General features: G+C 39.6%; 1 protein-coding gene and 1 long non-coding RNA gene across 2 annotated transcripts; one reads left to right on the forward strand and one right to left on the reverse strand.

Moving 5' to 3' along the window:
* Positions 1-14,483: 14,483 nt before the first annotated feature.
* On the forward strand, positions 14,484-20,550 carry LOC117420839 (beta-1,3-galactosyl-O-glycosyl-glycoprotein beta-1,6-N-acetylglucosaminyltransferase-like). The gene is made up of 2 exons (XM_034034522.3): positions 14,484-14,718; positions 16,953-20,550. Exons 1-2 carry the CDS (start codon positions 14,698-14,700, stop codon positions 18,264-18,266), a joined length of 1,335 nt encoding a protein of 444 aa, XP_033890413.3. The 5' UTR covers positions 14,484-14,697; the 3' UTR covers positions 18,267-20,550.
* LOC131737300 (uncharacterized) lies at positions 20,551-23,677 on the reverse strand. The gene is made up of 3 exons (XR_009328911.1): positions 23,112-23,677; positions 22,875-23,025; positions 20,551-22,362 (listed from the first exon to the last, which is right to left on the reverse strand). It is a non-coding gene; the product is annotated as an uncharacterized LOC131737300 (long non-coding RNA).
* Positions 23,678-27,764: the final 4,087 nt, after the last annotated feature.

Below are 27,764 nucleotides of genomic sequence, written 5' to 3' on the forward strand. Positions count from 1 at the left end.
CAAGACATGCCTGGCTGTTAAGTGAATCGGTTGAAATGACAAGTTAGAATAGACGTGAAGGGTCTTTTTAGGAGTGTTCATATAACCAGTACACAGGAACTTGCAGTTCTGTACACTACTTCATTGTTTATATGTCCAAGATATTTAACCAAAATTTTTAAAAAAATTAGACAGAAATTTAATTAAACCATTACTGATTTTAATTTGACCTAAAAAGCTGATCTTTAGCAAAAGTTGAGTAGTCTTTACTAGATAGGACGTTACTGCCCTACTGTACCTAAATTTTCTTCAAGACTGAAAGCCGGTAGAAAGAGGTAAAAGAATGCATCCTCAGTTTGTTAAGAGCTGTTTTTGGAACTGGTGGTCTATTGATAAAGGGGAGTACCTGCCCGATTTAGCACAAAGGTAAGCAAGGTATATCATTGGTTATGTTTACAACGACTTTTAGCAAGTTAAAACAATAAGTTATCTTCCCACAATGCACTATTTTGTCGAGCACCTAATTAATTTTAAAAAGTGGTAAGAACAAAGGGGGGTTCCTGGCCGTTTTCGCTTGATAAACAGCAAGCAATATGTTTTATTAAAAACATAATAGTACTCACTCACTACAGTGGCTCTCAAAAGTATTCACCCCCCTTGGACTTTTCCACATTTTATTATGTTACAACATGGAATCAAAATGGATTTAATTAGGAGTTTTTGCCACTGATCAACACAAAAAAGTCCATGTCGTCAAAGTTTTGCCAACTTTAAGTAACTGTCCTTGTGACGTTTTCCTAAGAGTGGCTTTTTCCTTGGACTGTGATCATAGAGACCTTCACCATGCAATACTCAACCTATGATTGAAATGGAAACCCCAGTCCCACTTGCAGCCAATTCACTTTGAATATCTTTTGCAGTCAATCTCTGATTGTTATTAACCTTCCTCACAATTCTTCTATTTGTTCTTGGTGAAAGAACCTTCTTTCTTCCAGACCGAGGGAGCGTTGTGACAGTACCATGGGTCTTGTACTTCCTGATAATAGAAACAATAGTTGATATTGGGATACTCAAAGGCTTGGAATTTCTCTTGTATCATTCTCCAGCTTTATGACAATAAATCATTTGCCTAAGGTCTTCAGATAGCTCTTTACTTTTTTCCCCTATATTGACTTATTGGTTATGACAGCAATCATCCTATCCCTAACCCTTTAATACTCTAAGAATGTTCACCTACAATCCAGCATTTTCTAGAATTAGGTTCTGCATTATCATATTGAGCCGCAACCCTCACCAGGAGAAGCAGATCAATAATGGATGGATGGATGGATTATCATATTAAAATTTCTAACACCTTAAAATAGTACTATCATAGCATCAAAGGGTATGAATACTTTTGAATAAGCATTTTGAGTTTCGCAAAAAAAATTGCTGAAATAAATAATTGTAGACCTCTATTGTAACTTTTTTTTCCTCATCCACAAAAACAAAACTTTTGATGCAAAAGATTTTACATAAAAAGAGAAATTTATAGAAATTATAAATTTCCATAGGGTATGTAAACTTTTGACTACAACTGTCTACAATGAGGGGAGACTAATTATCTGCAGATGGAAGACCCACTCTTCTCCTCCACAACTTATTATACTCTCCTGTTGAAGGGTTGATGAAGTGATCTGTATTTGCTTCTCTACCAAACATCACTGAATCATTTTCAACACTCTTGTGCAGTTCTTCGGATGCCAGACGAAGAAGCATTCATAGATGCAGCTATATCTTTCCATGTCTCTTTCACCTTATTTGCCCTGGGTGCTCAAAGCTTTGTGCCATATAATATATATGTTCTCCTTGCTTGTCCCCCTGCAATAATATCTAGTCCTGTGGCATGAAGTGTTACTTTCATTGTCTGCGAGTTGCTCGTGTGCTGCCAAATTCCCCTTCATGCTGCGATAGGGTCTCTTCCATGGTGGATACAGAGAACATTGAGCTAGCACTGCTTATTCTTTCTCAGTTCAAAATTGCTGAGCGTCCTGGCGCCAGCACAAACAGCTTCTTAAAGGGAATGTTGCTGACTCACGATTAGGCATCAGATTTCACCTCCCACTCTGCAGTGACTGGTGTAGCGCAAAGACATTGGTGTCGGATTACACTTGCGCCAGACAAATAATCTGATCACAACCAACTCTCTTGGGACAGACCACTCCCTGCAGTGCTACCGCAATGACTTTGTGCATTGTTCTTGCGCTTGCCCCCGTGTTATCAAAATTGGGCCCTGGATCTTTAATAGAAGTTTGATTGCTTCTGGTTTTATGCTAAGTGTTAAGAATAAAAGCAGTGTCTGAGCTAAGGCTTGGCTCAGAATAGAACAATTAAAAGGTTGGCTAAAACATTATTTAGGTTGAGGGTTTGGTGTTTATTCTCATATACCAACAACAACATTATTTAAATGTAGAATATCTCTAAGGAGTGAATTAGTGAGAAAGAAAAAGAGAGTTAAAGTAGTTTATAAGACCTAGAGTTTAATGTTTTAACATGTAGCCAAAATCACATTTAAAAGGTGCATAACATAATAAACAGAAAAGATTATGGCTCTAGGGAGAATGGGATAACTTGGGCCCACAATCAAAGAAGTGATCACATAGAAGTTATATTTTGTTTCAGACTGGATTTATATCCCACTTCCCTGGTTATGTTTTAGACAGGATCTTGGATTAATGTCCCAGTACAGAGCTTTCTAAAGGACAGTGCCAGTAAGGCAGATTGGATCTTTGTTGACCGAGGTACTATTGAAATGTACCTTGGGTAAATTTAGATACAAAGTGTACCCTGGTTTAGACAAAGCTCTCGTTTGGTACACGGGCATGTTACAAATGTACCCCGCTTTTCAGTTTTCGTGAGAAAAAGCAATTGACGAGAGCCGCTCACTTCTGCTCAGATATGATGTATGCATTATAGCTCCCAACAGAGCTGCCGCTGATCAAACTAGTGTGCCTCATGGTGAATTGTTTAATTCTCATGAGCATTCAGAGACAAAGATAAACCACAATACTCGACTCTGCTTATTATCTACGGGGACTTCTGTCACGCTGCGTGTGAAGAGTTATCAGATATAAAAGAGAGCTCAGGAGCAGAGATGGCACATGTGCAGAAACCAGAGATTAGAACTTCACACAGCAGGCAATTATGATACAATTATTGTTTCTTTCCATTTTTTTGAATTTCACTTCAGTCTACTACCGTAACTTCTCTGTAAATATATAAAAAACTAAATTAATTAAACAAACCCTTATTAATTGATTACTTATTTAGAATGTTTCAAGTGATCTCTGCGACTACATGTAATGAGACGGTGAAAATGAAAATATAAAAATAACTCATCTTCATAGTCGCAGAAATGTACATTTTAAAACCCTTTTCTAATTTGCTCGATGGGGCTTTGCTGCACAGTTTTAGGAGTCTGTGGATGTCATTAACTGTGATCCCTGGAAGGCAACGAGTATAAAACAAAGCCATTGTAAAAAATGTAACCGCTAACTCAAACAAGCGGTAATATAATCAAGCAAGCGGACAATAGCCGTAAGTCACTAATCTGGCATAAGGAAATGCGGAAATAGGAAGTGCAAAGAGGCCTCTGCCCTTGGCACATTTCCACAAAGACTCAAGCTGCAACACAGTATTCTAAGAATGTTTCCTTACATTTTCTGTAAAAAAAAAAAAAAAGTGTAACTAAAAACAGTGCAAACAAGGTTAATATACAAGTCACTTTTACAGTAACACCCCAGTGTGTATGAAATAAAATCACATCTGTACATATGAAAAATGCCAGCCTTGTGTTATTATATAAATATATCGATTGTCATTTAATTTTGTCTGTGAGCTTTGAACTTAATGTTGTATTAATTTTCTGTGACATTCTACAATGTAAAAATAAGTCTATAATACCTGAATCACATGTACACAATGACCATGATGTGTGTGTTGCTACTACAAAGGATAGACAGGGACAGCTAAACATTGAACTAAGATGCTTAATTATTTTCTCTCTCTCTCCCATTCTTCTCTCGAACACACAACCCCGAGTAAGTAAAACGTGTATATACTGTTGTGCCAGGATTCAATTACCAATTCACGGGGCGTGAGCTGGGGTGAAGGATAAGGCAGAAGAAGCAGCAAGGAGCAGTTATTAGGAAAGAAAAGATGGTCGCTGACTGAGGGCGGCAATGCCGACACATCCCAGGGGCAGAGGACCCAGCAACCGAAAACACATATGTGGGTTATGACTCTGAGAGCCACCCCTCGAGAGGAGACGAGAGAGAGAGGTACCCAGCATCTGAGACTTCTGTAAGGGGCGCTCGTAAAAACCCGATTGGCCGAGACGTCACGCTGCCTGGGACCTGAAATAAGGACAAAGCATAGAGGTTAGTATAGGACTCAGCATGAGTGACCACGTCCTGAAAAGAGAGAGGCAGAATAGAACAGAGCCTCGAGTGAGGTAAGATAAGCACAGGAGCTGCGACAGGACAGAGTTTGGCCGGGAGTCCGCTCTGACTCACATGGTGAGAAACCCCCTGAAGGTAAGGGAGGCGGATGCCTAGCCCTGAGGTCGGGGAAGTGAGACTCACTTGCCCCCCAAAGGATGGACCACCGGCACCTCACGAAATCTCCCACACCATGAGACAAACAAAAGACAGCACATGCCAACGCATAACATAAAACAAAAGACCAGAAGGACAAACGGGACAAACAGAGGGATGGTTAGCAATTTGTCAGTAGGATGCGACTGTGTATGCCTGCCGCTCAGTGGAGAGGAAAAAACCCCCTGAGGCTGATTAGGGGAAAACCTCTGGTGGCCCCGGAAAACAGGAAGCCCCCACTCCGGGCATACTAGCAATTTTAAAAATGAGCAGGAACTATACGAGGAGGATGAATGAATGTACGAATCCACCGCGGAAAAGGACCAGCTCCCCACATTCATAATCTGGCTGTGATTGATGTTGGCCTATACAGAATGATGGGGGAGGGGGGTAGAGTCGAGGAGGGAGGCCATGCTCCGGAGGCGAGGGTGGAGAGGTGGGTTGAGATCCAGTGATGAGTGATCCTAGGAGTGAGAGAAATCAATGAACAGAGGGGCCAGGGGGAGTAGAGTCGAGGAGGGAGGCTTGCTCTAGAGGGTAGAGAGGTGGGTTGAGAACCAGTGACGAGTGATAATAGGAGCGAGGAATCAATGAGGTCCGGGGGGATTCTTGCTGGGGAGATACCTTGACTTTGAAAAGAAGGGGCAGATAGAGGACTCTGCTTGACAGCTGAATGAACTGACCACGCTGAAATTGATCTGTCTTGGAGGTACACAACCGAATGATGAAGTAAATTAGCAGCAGAAGATACTATGGATTCTGAACTTCTGAGTAGACCGAACAAGGCTAAGATGCAGATGATCTCCATAGGTAGATCCTTGTATGGGGAGAAGTGGTGTTTCCGAAGAGTAGAATGAGTAAACGAAGAATGTTCATTGATATAGACAGTCAGGAAGGTGAGGCAAAATGGAAAGCTCTTAAGAATCCCACAGAGGGTCAGGTGAACTGCTGGTATGGAGAAAATAGGGGAAGAGAGAGAATCCCTAGCGTGGACGATGAAAGCCAGGATCTGGTTTGATTGAAGGAATAGGATAAATCCGATTCTGGCACAGAACGTTGAAAACACTGACCAAGCTGTAGAATATGAAGCTCTCGAAGAAGGGCGAGGGCTGCAGATAGGACCAGCTGACGGAACTTGCAGGATTCAGGATTCAGTCAAATAGCAGCTGGTGAAGCTGGGGAGTCTGGAGGGGGGGGGGGGGGGCAGCAGATGGGACCAGCTGACGGAACTTGGATACTGAAAGTAGAGGCAGAAGGGGAGCTGGAACTGACAGTTGGGGTAGCAGCTGGAACTGAACGAACATGTGTAAATCGACTGCTGGGGAAGCTCAGCACCCTTTGTGCTCCATTTTCTGGAAACGAGGGAAGAGATGAGATGTCGACCATCCTATGTGTTAGTTAATACGGGATCGATCAGTGGTTTGCTACTATCATGTCTGCTTGAAATGGAAAAGGTGAATTCACATTCAGAGACTGGGTTTCACTACTCCAGTCATTCTCCTAGTAGTGGAACTCCTTAACTCATAGTCAAGACAGATTTCCAGTCTCATACCGCGTCCCTCACCATGTATTAATGCTGTAATATTTGAGAGGATGCGTGGACATATGAATAGATTACGGAGAAAGTCAAGCACCTCGTATTTTGATTAGATGGGGATTAGCATTAGCCTTGAATGCGGAATGCTGCCACGATCTGTATATTGGGGGAAAGCGGGAGCGTTGGAAGTTACAGATTTAGACTAAACTAAAGCAACTTTTGCATGCTATAATAGTGAGTAGATCTGAAGAGGGAGCAGAGATCTGTTGTAGTGAGGAGCAATTAACAGAAGAGGACAGGATCTGCTGAACAGTGCAGAGATCTGAGGAAATAACAATGAAGTGCTGTCAATAATGAGCAGTGACCTGCTGTAGAAAGCAGAGATCTGCAATATTGAATGGTGGACTGCCATTGGAGTGTGGTGGTCTGCTGCAGAGAGCAGAGATCTGCTGAAAGCGGTGGATATTGGACTTTGAGTGTTAAGGTGATTAAGATGAAGCCAGAGATGAGGCAGAGATGAAAATGCATAGATCTGAGGCCGCTGTAGAACCTGAGAGGATGAAGAATGCGTTGCTCTGAGGCTGCTGCAAAATCTATTGATTTGGTCGGGAGCAATCTGAGTGTATTGTCTATTGCAGAATATGAGGACACTTGACTGAAATGTTGATAGTTGTAGGACATGGTTTCCGTATCTGACTAGCAGCTCACGTTAATGAAATGATAACTTTGAAGGTTGAATAAAGTGCCTTGGTGAAATTTGTTGGTTTGGAGGAGAGGAGCCAGATGAGGAAGCACGAATCCGGGAACAGGAAGATGTCGCTGGAATGGAAGCCTGATGCAGGGAAGCTGGAAGTTAATGTGACGGTAGATTCTGAGCATCTCAGAAAGCCGATAAGTGCGTGGCTTCATGACCATGTCCTCAAAGGGGCGGGCGGGGGAGGCAGGTAGAGTTGAAATTGAAGAATGTCAGTTGATATAGGTAGACAAAAAGGTCGAGGCAGGAGGGGAACTCCCAAGAATCCAGAGTGAGAACAATTGCAAGAATGGATAGAAAAGCTGTAGTGCCTGAGCTTGGCAGCGATAGCAAACCGGCTTAACCCTTAGCGGTCCATTTATTTAGCACGTCTCAGGCGCGTCAGGTCCAATTTATTTTCACATGTGCAGTTTATTTTAGATGCGCTGTTTAAAAGTATTTTTTTCACAGTAAAACAGGTTTAAAAGGCACTGCATATCAACAGGACACTCAGTACTGCATCTCCAGCACCGCCCCACCCCTCGTTCACTATTTTTCAAATAACTCTTAATAGTACATACTGATAAATCATCTCTTGATCACTCGTTTGATCACCAAACTCCTCAATAATGCGATCCAAGTCGTTATTTTATTACTAGAACATCTAAAAAAAGCTCTGCAAATGTCTGCGATATTCTCCGAGCGCTGGATGTGGAAGCAGCTGTCTTGTTTGTTTATGTCCGTGTTATCTATGTGATGCCAGGTCTATCAGCATTCATGAGATACGCCCCTTTTTTCAGCTTCTCTCGGTCTCACTCGGCCATTGAATCGTTTTCTCTGCTTTTTCTTGAGAGAAAAATGACTAGAGACCTGTTTTTTGCGTCTTTTTGATGATGTTTGACAGGGTCCGACATTGGACTGGAAAGGGAAAATTGTGATGTCGGACCAGGTCCGACATAGGACCGCAAAGGGTTAAAATAGAGACAGAAATTGTGGCATTATACTGCCATCCAGAGGTTACGATTGGAATTAACCTTTGACTTGAGTGAAGCAGGGTAGAATATATGAGGTTATTACGATTAAAATCCTTGTCTATGTAGAACAACATTTGCTTATTCCCTTAAATTTAAATAAATATTCTAGACATGTTAGGACAGTTGGTCATGTATATAAATAAGTTAACGCAGTATTTAGATGTCATGATTCGGCGCATTGAATTAGTCTCCACCAGTTGTGAAAGCGCATTAACAGGAAGCCAGAAGATTGCAGTACTGAGGCACAGTACACACAGAGCCTAATGAAGCTGCCTGGTCACCATGGCAACTTACCACTCCCCGCAGTCATTCAATGAGGGCGTTGCCGTGGTAACCGTGGTCTGTAAGGCACCGGTGGAAAAGTTGCAGTACAGCACTGTCGGAGCATGTTGTGACCAGTCAAATCACGAGCCGCCACTGGTTGAAATTGAGTTTGTAATGGGCTGGATACGTCTTTAAAAAGGTTGAACGTAGCTGATGGAGGTCCAGGGCAGGATCTTCTGATGGAATGGAATTGTGCTGGCTCTGTGGGATCGGGGGAGGGGCTTCTGATTGCAGGCGAGGAGTAAAGAGAGATTCCACAGACAAAGCTTTGTGGTGGATTTAAATGGAGCTAAAGTAAGGCAATCACTGACAACGGGAATGTCGATGTCTTGTCAAAGGAGCTTGAAAGTTTAGCGGAGAACCAGTCTTTCTGATAAAGTTGCAGACAAGTTGAGTAATGAAGCTGCGCTTTGGACAGCGCTGTTGCTGAGGTGGAGACTGGATGGAACAGGAAAGAGTAACGTTGGCGCTCTTGAAGCCAAAAAGAGAAGCTGAAAGAAAAGAAGGATCACCTGAGCAGGTAGGAAAATGATTGATAATATCTTGACAGCGCTGTGCAGAGAAATGACCTGCAGTGAGCGAGACAATGAAGTTTAGATATTAGCGGTGGAGCACGAAACAACGGCGTCTGAGCGTTTGCTACTAAAACGAAACACTAGAAAAGAAAAGGTGATCAGGGCTTAAATAGAAAATAGATATTAACAGGAAATTAGAAAATTAGAAGATTAGAAGCCCCCCCCAGCTCCACGCCCCCTGAACCACGCAGCTAACATTTAATTATTCACTTGAATCCCAGCACGTGAACCAATTTGTGCAATCCCATGCTCACATACTATTACATACTTTATCTGCACGTGAAGTGAATATGCAATCCCTGTGCCTTAATACAACTATATATTTTAAATCACAGTCGGTGAGTGACTGTTCAACATTCGCTCCTGTCTGTAAATGAATGTGCACATCTGTGTATACGAAATTGGATGAGGCTCTGCTCAAGTGGTTTATCACGAGATGCATCAATACCGTTGAGCAGTCCACTAATGATGGAAAAGGCTGTAACAAACCCAATCCTTAAGCAACGTCCAATAACTAGTATTTTGTGATGGAAATACAAATAAGCTACCCTGAACAATATAAACTCTCCAAAGCAGTAGGATTGCGCGACAGAACCAAGAAAAATTGCTGGGTAAGACAGGATTGTTTACAACACATAGAAAAATAGAAAAAAAAATTAAACCAGAAGGCAACACCAGAATTCAAATAGCAGATGTTATTGAATATGCGTAGAATATTATACTTGTAGACAGATGTATCAAACATTTGATGTACATGGGTTTTCAGACAGCATTTGGACCAGTCAAAATGTTTACCAGAACACACATTAAATACCAGTCATATAGGACAGATCAAGCTTTCAGTAATGTACAGCCTAACATGTCCATGTTGATTAAAGTGTTTACCAAAGAGTTCATCAGGCAGTCCTTATAGAAAAAAAATGTCCATGAAACAACCACAACCAATACTTTAAAAGTCCCAATCTGTTATATCAGGTCCATATTGAGAATGCAGTTGAGCCAGAACAGTTTAAACACAAAACAAAAAAAACAAAATGAGACTTCTGAGCAGGGTGCTCGTTAAACCCTGATAAATAAACAAAATGAGACTTCTGAGGAGGGTGCTCGTTAAACCCTGATAAATAAACAAAATAAGACTTCTGTGTGAGGTGCTTGTTAAACCCCGATAAATAAAACAAAAATGAGACTTCTGTGAGAGGTGCTCGTTAAACCCCGATAAATAAACAAAAATGATAATAATCCCAAACAGTCAGAACAGAACAGATAATCCAGCAGCAAAAAAATAAGATTCCTCCCCATCAGGGGATCTCACCCAGTTCTTCCTTGGTTCTGTAGAGCTTTGAGTTTCCAACCAGGTAAGGAGACAAAAAGTGATGATTTGTATAATAAATTGATTAGTCACCGTTGTTGCTCTTAGGATAAAAATAAACAAATTTGAATGATGTGGATAGTTTCAATTTGGCAGGAGAGTAGATAACTGGTTACTTTCAAACTGGAAAATGGCAGATTAGAAAAAATACACTGTTTCTAAAAACCAACAGATCATTGCTTCCCAATCTCTCTTTTACAGACAGCAACCTTCCTCTTCAAAAAAACCCTGCTCTTTCCTCCAAACACTCTGCATCCACAAAAACCACACCCTCTCCTCCCCCCCCCCCCCCCCCCATGATAAATCAAGCTAATAAGCCCTTTGCCAAGGCAATTAGCAAAACATCTGACTCTCATTAGAACTTCCATGTGGAAATTAAGGAAAAGATCATTCAGTTAAAATAAGAGAGACCAGTGCAGAGATAAACCCCTTACCAAAAACTGACAGTAAATTGATATAGCTTCACCTAAGTTTTACCTTATGAATCTGAAAGGCCCATTTTAGAAACAAGGACAAAATCACTTATTTAGCAATTGAATAGAGAATTAACTTAACCTGGCCAGGTATTCTGATACTCAATTAAGAGCAGCAGGCAGCAAATTACTTATGCTGCATTCATGTAGCTAGTGCTACAAGGCAAACAAACTAACAAGGCTTTTGAACATTCCCGACTTCAGTGCATGAAACGGCTTTCTTGATCACTTCAAATCCCGCCATGGGTTTGCTTTCAAAAGAATTTGCAGGGAGGAAAAATCAGTTGATGATGCAACATGCACTGAGTGGACAGACACAACACTGCCAAACATATTGTTGGCATACTATCCTCGGGATATATTTCACGCAGATGAAAGAGGACTTTTTTTTCAAGATGCTGCCATCACAAACTCTGTGCTTCAAAAGTGAGCACTGTTCAGGGGGAAAAAAAGCAAAAGACAGACGTACTGTTCTTGTGTGCAGTAGTATGGCTGGTGAAAAATTACCCCTGTTGATCATAGGAAAGTCTAAGAACCCCAGATGCTTAAAAAACGTAGGGTCCTTACCCTGCGAATACAAAGCTAACAACAGAGCATGGATGACGGGAGACAAGTTCAAGTACTGGTGCCAGAAATTAAACGCCAGAATGGTCAAAGTTATGTTAATATTGGATAATTGCCCTGCCCATCCAGCCAACATGAATCTATTTAACATTAAAGTTGTGTTTTTGCCACCCAACACAACCAGAAAACTGCAATCCATGGGCCAGAGTGTTATACAGAGTTTTAAATACCACTATCGCAAGATGATTCTCAAACACCTCTTGGAGGTGCAAGCCAGAAAGGAGGAAATGAAACAAAGATGACTTCTTCGCTTCTTGCATGCAGGATTCAAACTCCCCGGTGAGGTGCAGTCTGCAGTGGCTGCTGCAGTCACCACAGAAACAACAGTAAACATGGAAGAGGAAACTGGAGACATTAGCTTCTCTGACTTTGCTAACATGAAGTGTTGTCACTAGTGGGGTTCTGTCTGACCAGCAGATAGTAAAGGATGTTCTAGACATGAGAGCACAGGCGTGAGAGCGCTGTGGATATAGAAGCAGCGGAGTGTGACGATGAGAGCAATGAGTCAATGATGGTGAGTGATGGTAGTCCCTTCTCTCAGCCAATACAAACAGGCCTTTGATATTATTCAATCTTTTGTGATGAGCAAACCAAATGGAGATGAGGGCATGGACTCAGTAGTAAATCTTGAAGAGCTAAAATCAACCTAATCTGAATGAAAGGGCAGGCTTTACATGGTGCGCATAAGTGATGTCATTTTGTTTCGTAGTCCCCCACTCAAACTATCAAAAATAGTGCAATATTGTGCATTTCTTAATATAGCTAAAGTTAGAGATGGAACTCATTGTATATTCACCGTTGCAACTCGCAAGTTCAAGTTATGTAACTACTGTAGAGTGATAAACTGTGGTTCTGTTGGGTGTATGGGGAAACGGGGACGGCAGGGGGTGTGGTAGTCTTGATGGGGAGGGGGTAGATAACAGCGAACCCTCACTTCTAAATATAGCACTACACCCCTGAAAGCAGGGTATGCCACGAGTGGTGAAAGATAGCTCTATTTCAAAAATCTCTGAATAGTTTAAGATATACTGTATATTTTGCATCAATGATTCGTGCAACAGGAGCAGAGGACATTTTTATCTTACTTTGGAGACTTCATACTCTTGCTGTATGACATGTTGTGGAAAGCCCTTTAAATGACACACGGAAAAAGAGGGGTGCGGAAAAAAACAGGTTTTTATTATGTACACGTCACAAAGTGCAACAAAAAGTTAATAAATAAATAAAAACAAATAGTGCACAATGACTTTAAATGCAGTGAACTGTTTACAACATGCAGTTTGGATTCACAGGGATTCCAGGGTGGAAGCGCTTCAGATCGCCAGGAGAACAAACTTCGCTGACAACTTGGCGTGAGGAACTACCGTTCCTCTCATTATTATTATTATTATTATTATTATTATTATTATTAGTTTATTTAGCAGACGCCTTTATCCAAGGCGACTTACAGAGACTAGGGTGTGTGAACTATGCATCAGCTGCAGAGTCACTTACAACTACGTCTCACCCGAAAGACGGAGCACAAGGAGCTTAAGTGGTTTGCTCAGGGTCATACAATGAGTCCATGGCTGAGGTGGGATTTGAACCGGGGACCTCCTGGTTACAAGCCCCTTTCTTTAACCACTTATTTATTTTTGTTTTAAAATGGAACATTTGCCTGCAAAAAAATCTTGTTTTTTATATAATAGAAATATAAAAAAGGACTATCTTGTGGGATTTTAAACTATAACCTTCAGTTTGCAAGCGTGTTGTGTTACTGTCAGTGCTACACGATTAGTTGAGAAAACAAGCAGTATTTTGAAAGATGAAGTCAGCGAGCTGAGAATTATTTTTTACATTTTGGAGATTTTTTTCCGAGTCCTCTCATGATTCTGAGATTCTGATCTTGATCACTGAAAAATGTTGGTTTCCTGTCAGTGTAATGCTCATTGTGGTCCCTATTGGCGCAAGGAAGTACCATTTCCTCTCAATACTGTTGATGAGAGTAACGCTATTTGTGGTCCCCACTGGACAAAAAGGTTAATTTCTGAGAATTAGCTATGCTGAAGGATAGCCTATATATTTGGTAAAAGTAAAACACAAATAAATAAATACAATAATAAATATTGAAATAAATGAATACATAAATCAATACATAGACAATGATTTCTAACTTGACTTGTGTTTTTCAGGCACAATAAAAGCGTTGAACTTGCAGTCAAAAATACAAGCCAAGTTAGTAGAAACAATTGGGGCAACCTTGACCCCCACCGCTTCTACAGTTTCTATTTGCTTTGTGCTGGGCAAGGTTGCCCCAGTGGTTTCTTGAAACTTGGCTTGTGTTTTTGATATCTCCACTTTAAATGGCTGGGCACTTTTGATAACACAGCGTTTTTTCACATTTCCAATGCGGTTTTGTTTCAGATTCAAGTCATGCGTGTCTGATTCAGTTTTTTGTCAAGAGCTCAAACATTTTCCAACTTTTTGCAACGAGAAACACCACCGTGTTTCACGTTTGTTTACATGCCATTTTGCAGCGATGAGGTGCACTCGTGGAAATCAGAATACAAAACGAGGCAATGATAGCGGTTCTGGAAAAATTGAATAAACCAATCAGTGTGCCTCAAGACACACTTGCGATGACAAGTCACGTTTGAAAAGATTGAATAAACCATTTGAATTTAAGTTTGATAATGAGTTATCAGATTACAAAACAGTACTGTATCAGTTGTGAACGAATCACTATCAATGCCAAAAAGTTCTTTTTAGTGAAGTTCCTGTTCCTTTAGGTTGTTCTCTTAGCCAAAGTGTTCTCTTAGGCAAACAGTGTAAAAACCATATCTTATGCGTCAGCGTGGGTCTAGAATAAAAGTTGTTAACCACAACATATAGGGCCTAAATGTTAACTTAGATATCTTCCATTTCCCTGAAGAGGCCCAGTTAAACATAAAAAAAAAAAAAAAGCTAAGAGCGACTACCTGACCATACAGTGACAATAGGAAATTAGATGGAAGACAGCAAAAGGCTATATAAACTAACAAAAATAATAGTTGCTGCTCTTGTCATATCAAGCTTGTATGCTGTTTCGCTTCGATTATCGTGCTTTGACTTTCAGCTTCTGAGCAAAGGAAACTTATGTAACAGTACTGACTCAACCACAAACCTCTAAGCTGCACCGACAGCTATATAGAGACACGGATGACAGGCTGCACAGAGCGGCAACAGGACAAAGTTTGGCAGAGACCGACTGGTTAAACATGTCATAAATCAACCGATCTTGTTCAGCTGAACAAGTTAGAATCAATCGGAGCACAATTGATTCCTAGATCCCATTGGGATTGAAGATTCTATGGACCAAGCACATAGACTTTGTTACTGGATTCCTTTGGGAATTTAAGATTTCATCGTGGAAGAACAGAACGATAGAAAACTTAAAATGACAGTTCTCAACAAGCAGGTTGTTTGCCCAGACATTAAGGATTGTTAAGTATAGCCTTTAATCTGCACTTTTAAACATGAAACCTAATTGCTTTCAACTTACATTAAAACTAATTGAATAACTAATTAAGTTACATTTAAGCTTTGCATAGACATTGATAAAAGAACTAGAAATTAGATTAATTCATGTATTTACATAAAGAGCTTTATGTAATCTTGCTATTTGTATAGATAAGTATATTTAGACTATGATGTTTAAGGTTCATAATCAATAGATTTGTATTCAGTAAACTGCTGCTATTCATTCAACCCTCTTGTTGATTGATTGTATTGTTCATTATAATTCCTCGATCTAAACAAACTTCTTCAATTGGAACTAATCAATGCAAATTTGAATAAAAGTATAATTAAATTAATGTTCCTATAATAATAATAATAATAATAATAATAATAATAATAATAATAATAATAATAACTAGAAGTTGCAGTCAACTTTAAGGCTTCCAGGAGTTTACAGCAGAACAAGATATGGTTTGAGACTTGTGAAAAAGACTTGTGAAATCATACCAACAATTGGATAGCATCATTTTATCGTGTGTGTTTTTTGTAGGATAACGGTTAGTATTTTATAAATGTTGATTTAGTATTCATTTTGATAACTACTTGTGATTCGTTCCACTATTTGCATTACCTATAGTGCTCATATAAACACACCAGTTTTTGTAAAACAACAAAAGTCACATCTAATAAATTACAAACATACAAAACTTTATATTCAATCCACAACAAATCAAAACCAATTTATATCAGCACACATCTTACATTAAATAATAAAACATAAACACTATATAAATAGTGAAGATTTCAAAACTACTATGTGTAAAAATCATACATGCACAGCACACTGAGCTACTTCAGTATAACGTTTACCATGGACAGTATTTAATACAGGGTTTAAGAAAGAGCTGAAGTTAATATTCCAATATAAAAGTAGTATTACTGAACTGCTTTTATGTAACGTTTACCAGGGACAGTATATAATACCAAATTAGTCCTGGGTTTTGAGAAATTATTACAGTTAAATGCTTTAGCTAAAACGTATTCACAAGTCAGTCACATACATATAAAACAAAGAGGAGGGAGAGAGAAATGCGAGATTTGAGAGACAGACTTAATAAACTCTGTAGGTATTGCGCAATCACTTCCAGAATTTGTTTCCAAAGCATGTCTGGGTTTGGTCTGTGGAAAAGGTGGCAACCCTACTTACAGTGTGCATGTCCGTATGTGTAGCCTACAGTTCGGTATATGCCTGCATGCCCACGAGGTTATTTGAAGTAAACAAACAACATTATGGCAGAAAGGCTCTGGAGCCCCATGGACATCAATGCGTCCTGGCCCTGCCTGGCCATGAACATGCGCGCCAGTTTAGGTGTCAATTGATGTTGCGGTTTAAGACAAGAAGATTGTTGAATATTTGGCTGTCCAGCCATAGGCATCTACTTACGTATGGGTTTTCATAACTCTGCGATATTGTTTGTGCGGAATAATAATAATAATAATAATAATAATAATAATAATAATAATAGGCTTCCCCAGCCTTTGGCTTGGAAGCCTAATAATCTCTTGAAGAACAATAGGCTTCCATAATGATAATAATAATAAGATGGGTTACACAGATTTTATTATTTTGTAAAGTTCTTGGCAGGCTAGCTGATGAGTTATGGTTAGAATTCTGAACAGTATACTCAATATTACAAAAACATATAAACATATTTTTGAGCCGAGCATTTAAACACAATAACATTTATTTCGGAGAAATGTGCAGTGACAAACAAATGTAAAACGAATTAAGATACAAGTCAGAAAGTTAGAATTCTGCAATAAATAAACACCATTCCCAAGAATGCTACGTTTTCTTAAATTGAGATAATGAATGCAAAGAATTCCCCATAAACAAGAGAAAGTTTCAAGCACAGCACAGAGACTAGGACTAGAGGAAACAGTATTTGAAGACAGATGTTGACACTTATTTCACAGGGTGGCGAGTGTTGTTGCTGTTGAGTCATTGGGATTCTTTTAAACTGAAAAGGCACACTTTAACTCAATCAGCTACTAGAAACCAGATGAGCCTCCTCTCGTTCTTAACCTTATGTTTTATGTATGTACTGAATGTATGTGTGTATATATACATTTAGCATGATTGTGTGCAGCTCTAAGATATGAAAATATAAAACATGTTTTTCTTCTTTTCAGATTGTCGTTGCTTTAAAAACATATATTCGTTGCAACATGTTGATGAGAAGGTTAACCATGCAAAGGACAATTGGGATAATGGTTTTGGCTGCTATCGTTATTTTAGTCATCTACTTGATTAATAGTCACATAAAAGAGACTATTGAACAGTACAACAGGCTGGAGCTCATGCAGGAGGATGACAATAAAATCAACTGCACAAGAATTATTGAAGGCAATGCTGATGAGATTGAGCAGGCTAAGCTTCAGGTGATCACAGTTAATTATAAAAACAAACATAGACCAAAAATGGATCAATACTATATTGATCTTACCAGAAACTGTGGGAACTTCACAAAGGTCCGCAAGTACTTAACATTTCCTCTCAGTGAAGAAGAAAAAGAATTTCCCATTGCATATTCATTAGTTGTTCATCACAAAATTGATACATTTGAAAGGCTTTTACGGTCCATATACACACCTCAGAATTTTTACTGTGTCCATGTTGACAAAAAATCCCCAGAATCCTTCTTGGCTGCTGTGAGAGGAATTGCAGGTTGCTTTGAGAATGTTTTTGTGGCCAGTCAGCAGGAAAGTGTTGTTTATGCAAGCTGGAGCCGGGTACAGGCAGATATCAACTGCATGAAAGACCTTCAGAGAAGGAGCTTGACATGGAAGTACTTTATCAACCTCTGTGGCCAGGATTTCCCTCTAAAAACCAACCTGGAAATAGTTAAAATACTGAAGCGGCTGAATGGGAGAAACAGCCTGGAAACTGAAACAATGCCATCTCATAAAGAGACAAGATGGAAGAAACATTATGAAGTTGCTGATGGCACAATAAAAAAAACAAGCATTGACAAGGCTCCTCCGCCAATTGAAACTCCAGTGTTTGCAGGTGGAGCCTACGTAGTGGTTAGCAGGAGCTTTATTGAACACATATTGGAAGACCAGAAAATACTTAAATTCATGGACTGGGCTAATGACACCTATAGTCCTGATGAGTTCTTATGGGCAACGCTGCAAAGAACTCCCGGTGTCCCTGGCTTTATTCCAGTCAATTCAAGGTATGATGTCACCGACATGAACTCTGTGTCAAGGTTTATTAAATGGAGCTATCATGAAGGAAGCATGTCCAAAGGAGCCATGTACCCACCATGCACTGGTGTGCATGTAAGATCAGTATGTGTGTATGGAGCAGGGGATTTGAACCATATGCTGCAACAGCATCATTTATTTGCAAATAAATTTGATACAGACGTGGACCCAATTGCCATTCAGTGCTTGGAAGAACATTTAAGACATACAGAAATTGTTGAAGCTACTAAACATTAGAAACTCATCTCATTGGAGTTGATTTTCAAAGCTTTTTTCCAAAAGGTAAAAAAAAAAAAAAAAAAAAAACTTTCAAGTTACAAAATAAGAAATAAACTTAATTAAACTGCTTTGAATGAAATACCTGCTGCATTTATTTCTAATTGAGTAATTTTCTCTTAATTTATGCTTTGAAAATCAGCCACTTTGTGTTTTAAGAGTTATTACCCTTATTTAAAATATTGACTATCATGTTTTAATAACCTTTGCTGATCATGCAAATGCATAAACCAAGAATAACATGCATGTCATGGCCCCAAGGATATTGATAAAAGGCATTATTAAGCCATCTGTCGACCCAAAACCAGAATACGTTTGACAAATGGATTGTAAAATTATAATTTCATTTTAGCCTGGGCATTGGCAATAATTAGCTCTTAACAGAGAAAAGAGATCAGATCATGTTTTTCAATTTTAGGAGTCAGTTTTAAAGAACACCTTGATATGGATAAACCTAACTTGTGTACAGGTATTCTTGTTGTTTTGATTCACTTTCTATCATTGTCTATTTTAGTCAGAATGTCCTCTGTGACCATTTCTATTTTAGTCAGCACCCCCTGTGGCCTCAATGCAGTCCACAGAATCATGTCTAAGCTCCAAATACAGCTGGTACCCCAGAGTTTAACCATGTATCTGCCCCCTAGTAGATGTAAGAAATACCAATATTTTTCCTACTTCACATCCATTTTTTAATGTGAGCCCCATCTTTAAATAACTTTGGAAAAATTACCCTAAAAAATTGCTAAATTGCACGAGAGGGCTTACATAGGAATCAATATGCATGGATATAAATAAGAAAGTGGCAGTATACATTTTATTTCTGAAAATATAACCAATGAGAGTTCCATTAAAAGTGTATCAGTATCTATAGTTCTTATTTCATGTTTGCTCCTCAATTTTAGGCAAAATTCCCAGACTTATTCTGTAAGCAAGATTCTAAGAGGAAGAAAAGACATAGGTCTGAAATGTACAGTTATAAAGAAACACGTGTATAGAAAACATTATTTGCATTTTAAAACATGGTATCCGTGCTACCATGCCTACCAGGAAGTCTATTACTGCTTGACTTCTTGGTCAAATAATGCTACTGGCTGACAGCATATCAGTTGGGGAAGCAAATGATTGGTTATTGAAAGGAAAGACGCCAGTGAAGGGGGAAGGACAATTTCACCGTCCAGGTGAAATGACCCTAAAAGATAGTCTAAAAGCATGGCTTGCAAATGGAGATTTCTTTAACCTATTTAAAAATATATGTTTGCTAAAACATGTTTCTTTCAAAATTGCACATTTGAGATCTAGAAAAATGAATGGAAATGTTTTGTTTGTTGCAATAACTTTAAAGACTTTTCTGTTGATGTCTATTTAAGTAACATGTTCACAAAAAAACAACATTCTATAAGAAAGTGCTGTGCACTATCCATTTATTATTTGCTAAACATTTTTTGACTGCATATATATGTATATTTATTATAAACCTGCATATACATACGTACACATATAATATATACAAGTTTTCATACAAAACCATAGCTTCAGGAATTCTGATTCTTCTGGCATTCTACGAACTGAGCTAAAATCCATCACTTTAGGTTAATGATATAAAAATTATCCAATCAAAATGTTTAGTACAGTACATTTTCAAAATATTAGTAGTAAATCTATGATAGGCTACCCCCTACTCGCCCACATCTCTCACTACATAATGTAGGCTCAAAGCAATCAGCTATCCGATCCAAGCGCTCTGTTATTTATTTTGTATGTATTTTGTATTTGTTGCAAAGTTCAGCATTTTTTTATAACCTTGCTTATAAAACAACTAAACTATAAAGCACTATCATTTCATGAGTCTGTGACTGTGAGTCTGTGTTATTTTGTAAGGTATTTGTTGTATTATTATGATTTAAAATGTATTGTTTAGTGTGTAAAAACGCAGTGTTTATTTTATTGTTTTACAGCATGGATGGGGTTAAAATTCCCCATCCAGCTAAACCCGTGCAGAATGTGATCGTCTCCAGATTGATTAATTTATTACTAATCTGGAGACGATCACACGTATAAAAACCTGCAGCTTCGGCTGAATGGGTTTAGTGTGTTAGAGGCGTAACGAGAGACGTGAGTCGTGAGGTAAAGAGAATTAAAATCAAGTATAACAATTGCTACCCGTGCAGGTTTTACACCAGCATGCTCCTTGTTTAAATTTGTGTTTGTTTTGGCCATCGTACCGTTGTTTTATTATTTTATTTAATAAAGATGGAGTGCAATAGCGTCTCATTCCCTGCAGTACCTTGTTTTGTTATTCCATTCATTTCCTGGTCTGAGGTCACCCACAAGCCATCCTAACCAGAGTCAAACAGCAGTAATTTGAAACACTGAATAAACGGTCACATAAAAAATATACTGAATGAAGAGGCCTTTAGTTATAGTAGAAAGTCACAAATGGAAGCTTCATTGCTGAAGTCTTGTGAAAGTAAAGTACGACTTTCAGACATGCCCATGCAAAAAAAAAAAGAGTTTTTTGTTAATTTGTGTGACTTTTTAGCGTGTGAAGGTGATTTACACACACTTTTAAGTCATACTATGTTTTGGCCACACACTTCCTATAGCATGAGGATTGTATGTGGTATGTGCTGCTACGTCACATTCTGTCGACAATAGAGAGATAATTTGGAGTTTCTAAACTGCATGGAAACCCCACCACTCTGGAAGTTGAAAGAAAGGGATAGATTTAGTGTTTGCAAAGTTTGTGCCACCTTTTTTTCTATAAGGAATACAAATCTATGGAACTATTTACAAAAGAAAAATAATATTGTACCTTTGTAATTCAATAACATTTTTAACTGACCCTGTATTTTTAGGCAGGTTTACAACAAACCAGCTTGTCATGAGCTGGGTACCATTGTATTTCTTATTTATTTATGTGGGACTATGCTTAGAATGCTGAAGTCAGGCATTGCACTTAAAGTGGCAAAGTTAATACATGTTAAAATTAAAAAAAAAAAAAAACATTTGGGAGATGTGACATAACAAAATACAAAGAAAACATACTGTGGCAGGGCAGGGCTCTGCGTGTAAATAGTGTTGGTTTGTGCATTGGTGGTGGTAGTTGGCAGGGATGGGGTTAATTCCTATCCCTGCCAAATACATGTGTGAATGTGGCTGGAGCCTTAATTGAATGATTAATAGTTAATCAGGCTCCAGCCACATGGTATTTAAGGAGGGGAAAAGCCTTTGTTTGGGAGGTTGTGTTTGGGTGAGTGTAACCTGTGGGTTAAAATTGTGTATTAAGGGGAACGACTGCCGGCTCTGAGGAGAAAGAAGGGAAGGAGCGGCCATCCCCAGAAGCAGCCAGTACCAGCTGCAGCAGAAAAAAGGGAGAGCAGCTGGGATGCCTTCATTAGCGTGGTAGAGGTCAACTGTTGGTGCCCCATCTCCCCGGAGTGCCCATCTTCACTGTCTCCATCGCCAAAGAGGGGGGAGCCCAAGCGTCCAGCGCCCAGAAGGGGGGAGCTTGTAATGTGATTTTATAATTCAATACTTTGTACTGTGATATTTTGTAACAATTGTAAATTGCCCTGGATAAGGGTGTCTGCTAATAAATAAATAAATAAATAAATAAATAAATAACAATCCAACCCCCATGCGGTGGCTCCTTCTTCTTGGGCTCCGAAACAGAAAATCTTGCAGCGAAACTGATGCTGGTGCAGGTGGTCTCCTGACCTCCCCTCCTCGCTCCTTCTCTGTAGGCAGCAGCTCCCTCCTCTTGGGCAAAATTGTAAAAGTGGTGGGGGTCAAGGTTGCCTCAACTGTTTAGGTCGGCCAGGGTGTCCTCAGCTCACTGCGCAGCAGCAACCCCTGTAGACTGGCCGGGCGTCTGCGGGCTTGCCTGTAAGCTGCCCAGAGCTGCATTGTCCTCTGACGCTGTAGCTCTGGGTTGGCTGCATGGCGGGCCTGCAGAGTGAAAAGAAGCGGTCAGCTGACAGCACATGCTTCGGAGGACAGTGTGTGTTCGTCTTTGCCGCTCCTGATCCAGCGTGAGGGTGGTAGCGATGAGCTGAGCCTAAAATACAATTGGATATTTCAAATTGGGAGAAAAACAAAAAAGGACATTTGAAAATAAAACTATTTGGAGAAACTTAAAGGGATCGACCCCAACCCCATACAGTAATTCGAGCCCTGAACTTTGCCTTTTTTGCTGAAGGAAAAACATGTTTTTTTTTTTGTTTTGTTTTTTATCAATGTGTTGTTTTTCATCTATTAAACTAATAGCAGTGATAATGTATAATACTTATAATGTAAACTATCTTATATAGCTATCACACTTATGCAACAGATAGCATTAATCTTAAATATGAGTACTTCTTTGTCTCTTTTTTCTTAAACTTACGCAGGATAAAATATGCTAATTCTATAACATATTTAACACAGAAATACAATAAGGGGCCACAAAATTAAATAGTGATGTATCCTCTAAGGCAGTTTAAGATATTTTTAAAGAAAGGTAAAAGTAAATGAGGATGTGATTTTTTGTTTGATTGTTTTAAGCTATTAGTATCATATACAATACTCAACTGTTAATGTCTGGTTTTTGTGCTGCACATAGCACCGAGACAGCCCTTGTCAGAGTGTGAAGGATCTGCTGATAAGCTCGGACTTGGGCTTTCCTTCAGTTTTAATTCTTCTTGATCTAAGTGCTGCCTTTCATACTGTAGACCATTCCATCCTAAAAAAAAGTTGCAATTGCAAATAATGTGGTTGCTATTTGTTAAAATGGGGAACAAAGGAGGCGATTGTGATGTCACAACTTACGCTCCTGATTGGGCAGGTTTTCAGGAAGAAGTGGACGGGTTTTTGTAAAAACAGTTGGCAACCCTGCTGCTAAGATGTTGCCCACCGCACCCCCGTCCCCAGCACACACAAAATAAAAGCTGTTTGCCTGTGGTGTATACTCTTCAGCCTATGAAATACAATAGAAATCAGAAAAACACCAGTAAATTACCTTCAAAGCAACTACACAAATAGTTAGAATTAGTTTATTTAAAACATCTAAACAGTGTGTTTTACAACAGTTAATACTGGTACATAAATAGTGATGTATTCCGGTGACCACCACATAGGTCAACCACAACATTTCCTTCTTCACATGCTTGAATCAAGTCGACATTCTCACGTTGCAGGAACAAATGAAGAGACTTTGCGAGTTGCAGGATTGACTCTGCACATACCAGACTGACAAAGAAGTTACACTTAGAAATGGAATACAGAAATTTTTCTGCATCATAGTCATACTCAGCAATTTTCTCCAAAGTACGGATAATCACAATATATTTTTCACAACAAAGTCACACTTGAAAAAAAAATTGAAACTACTAGAAATGAAGCTTAACCTAACAACCTTTAAATTAGTTAACAGAAGTCAGGCAGCATACAGTTTACTAGCACTTACCGTATCGGAAAAGAGCGCATAACCATAGACATCTGTACTATTGATTGACCCACCAAATAAGTATCAATTGGTAAGAAATAATTTAAAAAAGACCAAAAAGTTATTTTAGACAGTTTATTTTAGTTTGAAATTTCTCAGTCTACTCCATAGTTTTTGCAAACTGGACGAGCCCAGGTAACTCCAGATTTATCTTCCATGCTGTTGACATTCTTCTCTCTGTCTCTATGTTGTCACATGTTCCTCTCACTCATAAAGAGGCAGGGCTTGTACACATCAGAAGATGGGCTGCAGTTATTGAAAATGAAACTGATTGTGTAATTTATTTGACCATAAAGACTCTGACTCTGACAGTCAAGTGGAGACTTTTGGGCCAGGACTCAAGTCAAGTCTTTTGAGTAGAGACTCGAGTCAAGTCTTTTCTTGCAGGGATTTATTTGATGACAATGAGTTGAGTCACCGAAAATTGCGACTCGAGTCATTACAACTCTGAATGCTAAGTCTGAATATTTAACTTATATTTCAAATTAGAAAACAATTCAGTACTGTCAGCCAATCAGCTTCCAGTTCTAGCAGGCTCTAATTGAGCAATAGAGCCCATCGATGCGGGCTCCACCTTGTGGTAGATGACCGCAACTGGCCTTATGAGTCCACGAGCCGTAGGCTCTATCGCTATTAGAAAATGATTTATTTCTTTATTTTCTCTTTTTAAAAAAACTTTAAAAACTATATTTACCTTGAACTTCAGATATTTTGCTGGGTAACCTTCCTCTGAGAAAAAAAGTCCCTAACATAATTAGAATATAAAAACGACATACACGTAGAGAAAATGTTATTATTATTATTAAAATTATTATTTGGCTAACATATTTATTTATTCGGGTCTTACTCTTTCTTCTAATAATTTATCTGGACATGTACAATTGTTGAATAGTCTGTGTAGTACTGAGTCAGACTCGAAACTTGTTGTTGGAAGTGGGGCATCATTCAAGCTGGCTGGGAGTGGACTGGCTGGTATGGAAAGAACTGAAACAGGGTTGGCAGTGTGACTGGCTGGTTTTAAGGAAAGGTGATGTTTGGATCCAGCTGATGACAGAATTGTGGACCAATCGTGTCTTTCCTGATTTGCTGTCCAGTAGCTGAAAATTGAGCCTTCATTACGGTGTCCTGTCACAGACATGGTTTCCCTTGTCTCTAGACCAGCGTCAGAAAGTATGTTTAAGTAGCTTTTTATGTTTTTATGTTCCGATTAGTTGTAGATTAAAATGTTAAGGGAAAAAGCCAACATTCCAGCGGCCAGCTATGCAAAATAGAAGCCCGCTAGATCTGGAAGCTGATTGGCTGTTCGCACTCAATCGTTTTCTAATAGACAGTAGATGCCCGCTGGAACGTCTCAGCACCAACTGTGAATCAAATCTGAAATCAATCCATGCAAGTGCTGGCTTTTTCTTTTAGACTTGATGTATTTATAAGCGTAGTTCACATCTATTGGAAATTAAATACTAAATGAAGACACAATTGTCCAAAGAATTTTATTATCCACCAAAATGGTGCTCTGTTGTAATCCCACCACTTAGTTTCTTCCAAGGTAATTCTGCACTTTCCATGGCTTCTTGAAGTTAAAAAAGTCCTTTCCTTTCATTGAGACTCCATAGTTTCTTTAATTTCGAGTAAACTCAAAATACGTTGTATTGTATAATCTTTCATAACTGCAACCGTTGCACTGCAAATCAGACATGTTGCCTTGTCGTCAATTATTCAGTGAAAAAATAATCTGGCTAACGATTTTGGAATCTTCTGCTTTCCGCCTCCACCTTTCGCTTCCGTGACATCTCCGACTACTTTTTTGCTACTGATTTAAAATTTGACACAAAGTAAAATGAATTGTTTAAATAAGCCTTCACTTCGCTACCCTATCAAAATTATGTGTGCTGTGTGTGTCAGGAAACTGATCCTGTGTGCTATTTGATTGGCTATTTTACTACCTCTGTGAGCTGTGATTGGCTTAATGGGAATGTCACTCATACAATGCAGACTGCACATGTTGAATAGGAGTGTTACATTAAAGAGGCGGGTTGTTTTGACGAAGAATTCCAAAACGATACAGTACAATACAATTTTAGAAACTAATGGGCGGGCCTTATGCATTAAAGGAGAAAGGAAAACGTTTTTTTTTTAAACATCAGACATGGTAAAAGTAAAAGGTAAGCAGTGCACTTTCACTTAAGTTGCCTCTGCCCGTCCTGTGCTGAGTGCTGTGTCTGTTGATCGCTCATTTTAGGTCAGTGTAAGCCACCTCCACCTTCACAATAAGCTACTGACCAAAAGATATGCCACGGCTGCTGGGGCTTTTGATATCACGGTGGTCACGGGTAAGTCTCTGACATTATCGCGCACATTCAATTACACTCACAATACATGAGAGTGTATGGTATAGTTTGTAAATTAGCCAAATACTGTGCATGTAAATGAATGCGCTCTGTTAGTAAATGGGGCAGTAAATTTAGATTTATCTTGCACGTTAGGCACACTTTGTGCGCGCTAACTCCAAATTTAGTGCCCTTTTGTAAGTGAGGCCCTTTGACTTCTTTACCTGTAGTTACATACAATAGACATAAACTAGTTATCCATGGGTATATATTTTCATGGCTACTTTTTTTAAAATTACTTTTTTATTGGAATATGATTGCATTAAAAATAACTAAGTTTACAAATTATTTTTTAACTGTTGTAATATATTAAAGTATTTAATTATGTATGCCAACTTTGTTACACCTTGGATATGTAATGTTTAACTAGAAATGAAACGTGAGGTTTCTTTTTAAAATAGGCTATGTGCATTACTGTACTGTTCTTGCCAAACACGGCGGGTTTCAGTCTCAAACAAAAACAAATTAAACAAACAAGACACTCCTTTATCCACAATTCCTCTATGCACAAAACTGCGCTGTTGCCTGTGCGAGTGTCTGTGAATTGGCAGATGGTTTGCTGTGCTGTGCAGTGCTGTGTAGTGGAATGGTGATGCAGGAATGGTGATGCTGGACACCCAGGCACAGCACACACAGTGTGCCCATCATTGTGGGGCATGTTCACCCTGCAGGACGTGCAAGCGTGGAACCACGGTATGCTCGTCATTGTAATACCAGCTGGTATTTTGGCCTTAGGCAGCGCACAACGGTGAATCACCGCGTGCACCGAGGTACCGGAGCACCGAGGGCAGCGCGTGCACCAGGCTATGCGTGCACCGAGGCAATAAGTACCGCGTGTACCAACCAACACCGTGCACCAGGAGTACGGGGCGCCATGCGCATCGTGTGCACCAAGCACTGTGGGCGCTATGCGCCCTGAGTTTACAGAGTGCACTGAGTGCCGCGTGCACCTAGCACTATGTGCACCGAGTGTACCAAGCACCACGGGTGCTATACGCATCGAGATACCAGGCACCGCGTGCACCGAACACCAGTGTATTGAGTACCATGCACACCGAGTACAGAGTGAACCAAGTACCGTGTGTATCGATCACTGTGTGCACCAAGCGCTGTGTGCACCAAGTGCTGAGTGCACCAAGCACCGCTGGCGCTATTGCTCCGCGTGCACCGAAGCACCGAAGTACCAAGGGCTGCATGTGCACCGAGATACCGAAGCACCGGAGGCAGCTAATGCAGTGGTGCCTACCGAACCGCATGCAGTCACACACTTGGTCAGTGCGCAGCATGTACCAGGGAGACACACAGGCTAAAGCCCGTCGGGCAATTGAAAAGCAACAGGGGGGAGAACACTGGGGTGGGTGGGACGAAGCAGCAGGCAAAGTCTACTCTACAGCGGGGCAGGTTAGAACACAGCCGCGGTGGAGGAAAACACGGCTGACTTCTTGTTTTTTTTTTTTTTGTTTTTTTTTTAAACTGCAGTGCAGCTAATTCACAGCACAACACAGGCAAAGCAGTGTTGCGTCACAGGGTTGACACACAGGTGGACACACAACAACAGTACACAATAATATACAGTGCTGTGAAAAAGTA

This window comes from Acipenser ruthenus, chromosome 1 (genome assembly GCF_902713425.1).
Source record: "Acipenser ruthenus chromosome 1, fAciRut3.2 maternal haplotype, whole genome shotgun sequence".
Lineage (NCBI taxonomy): Eukaryota > Metazoa > Chordata > Actinopteri > Acipenseriformes > Acipenseridae > Acipenser > Acipenser ruthenus.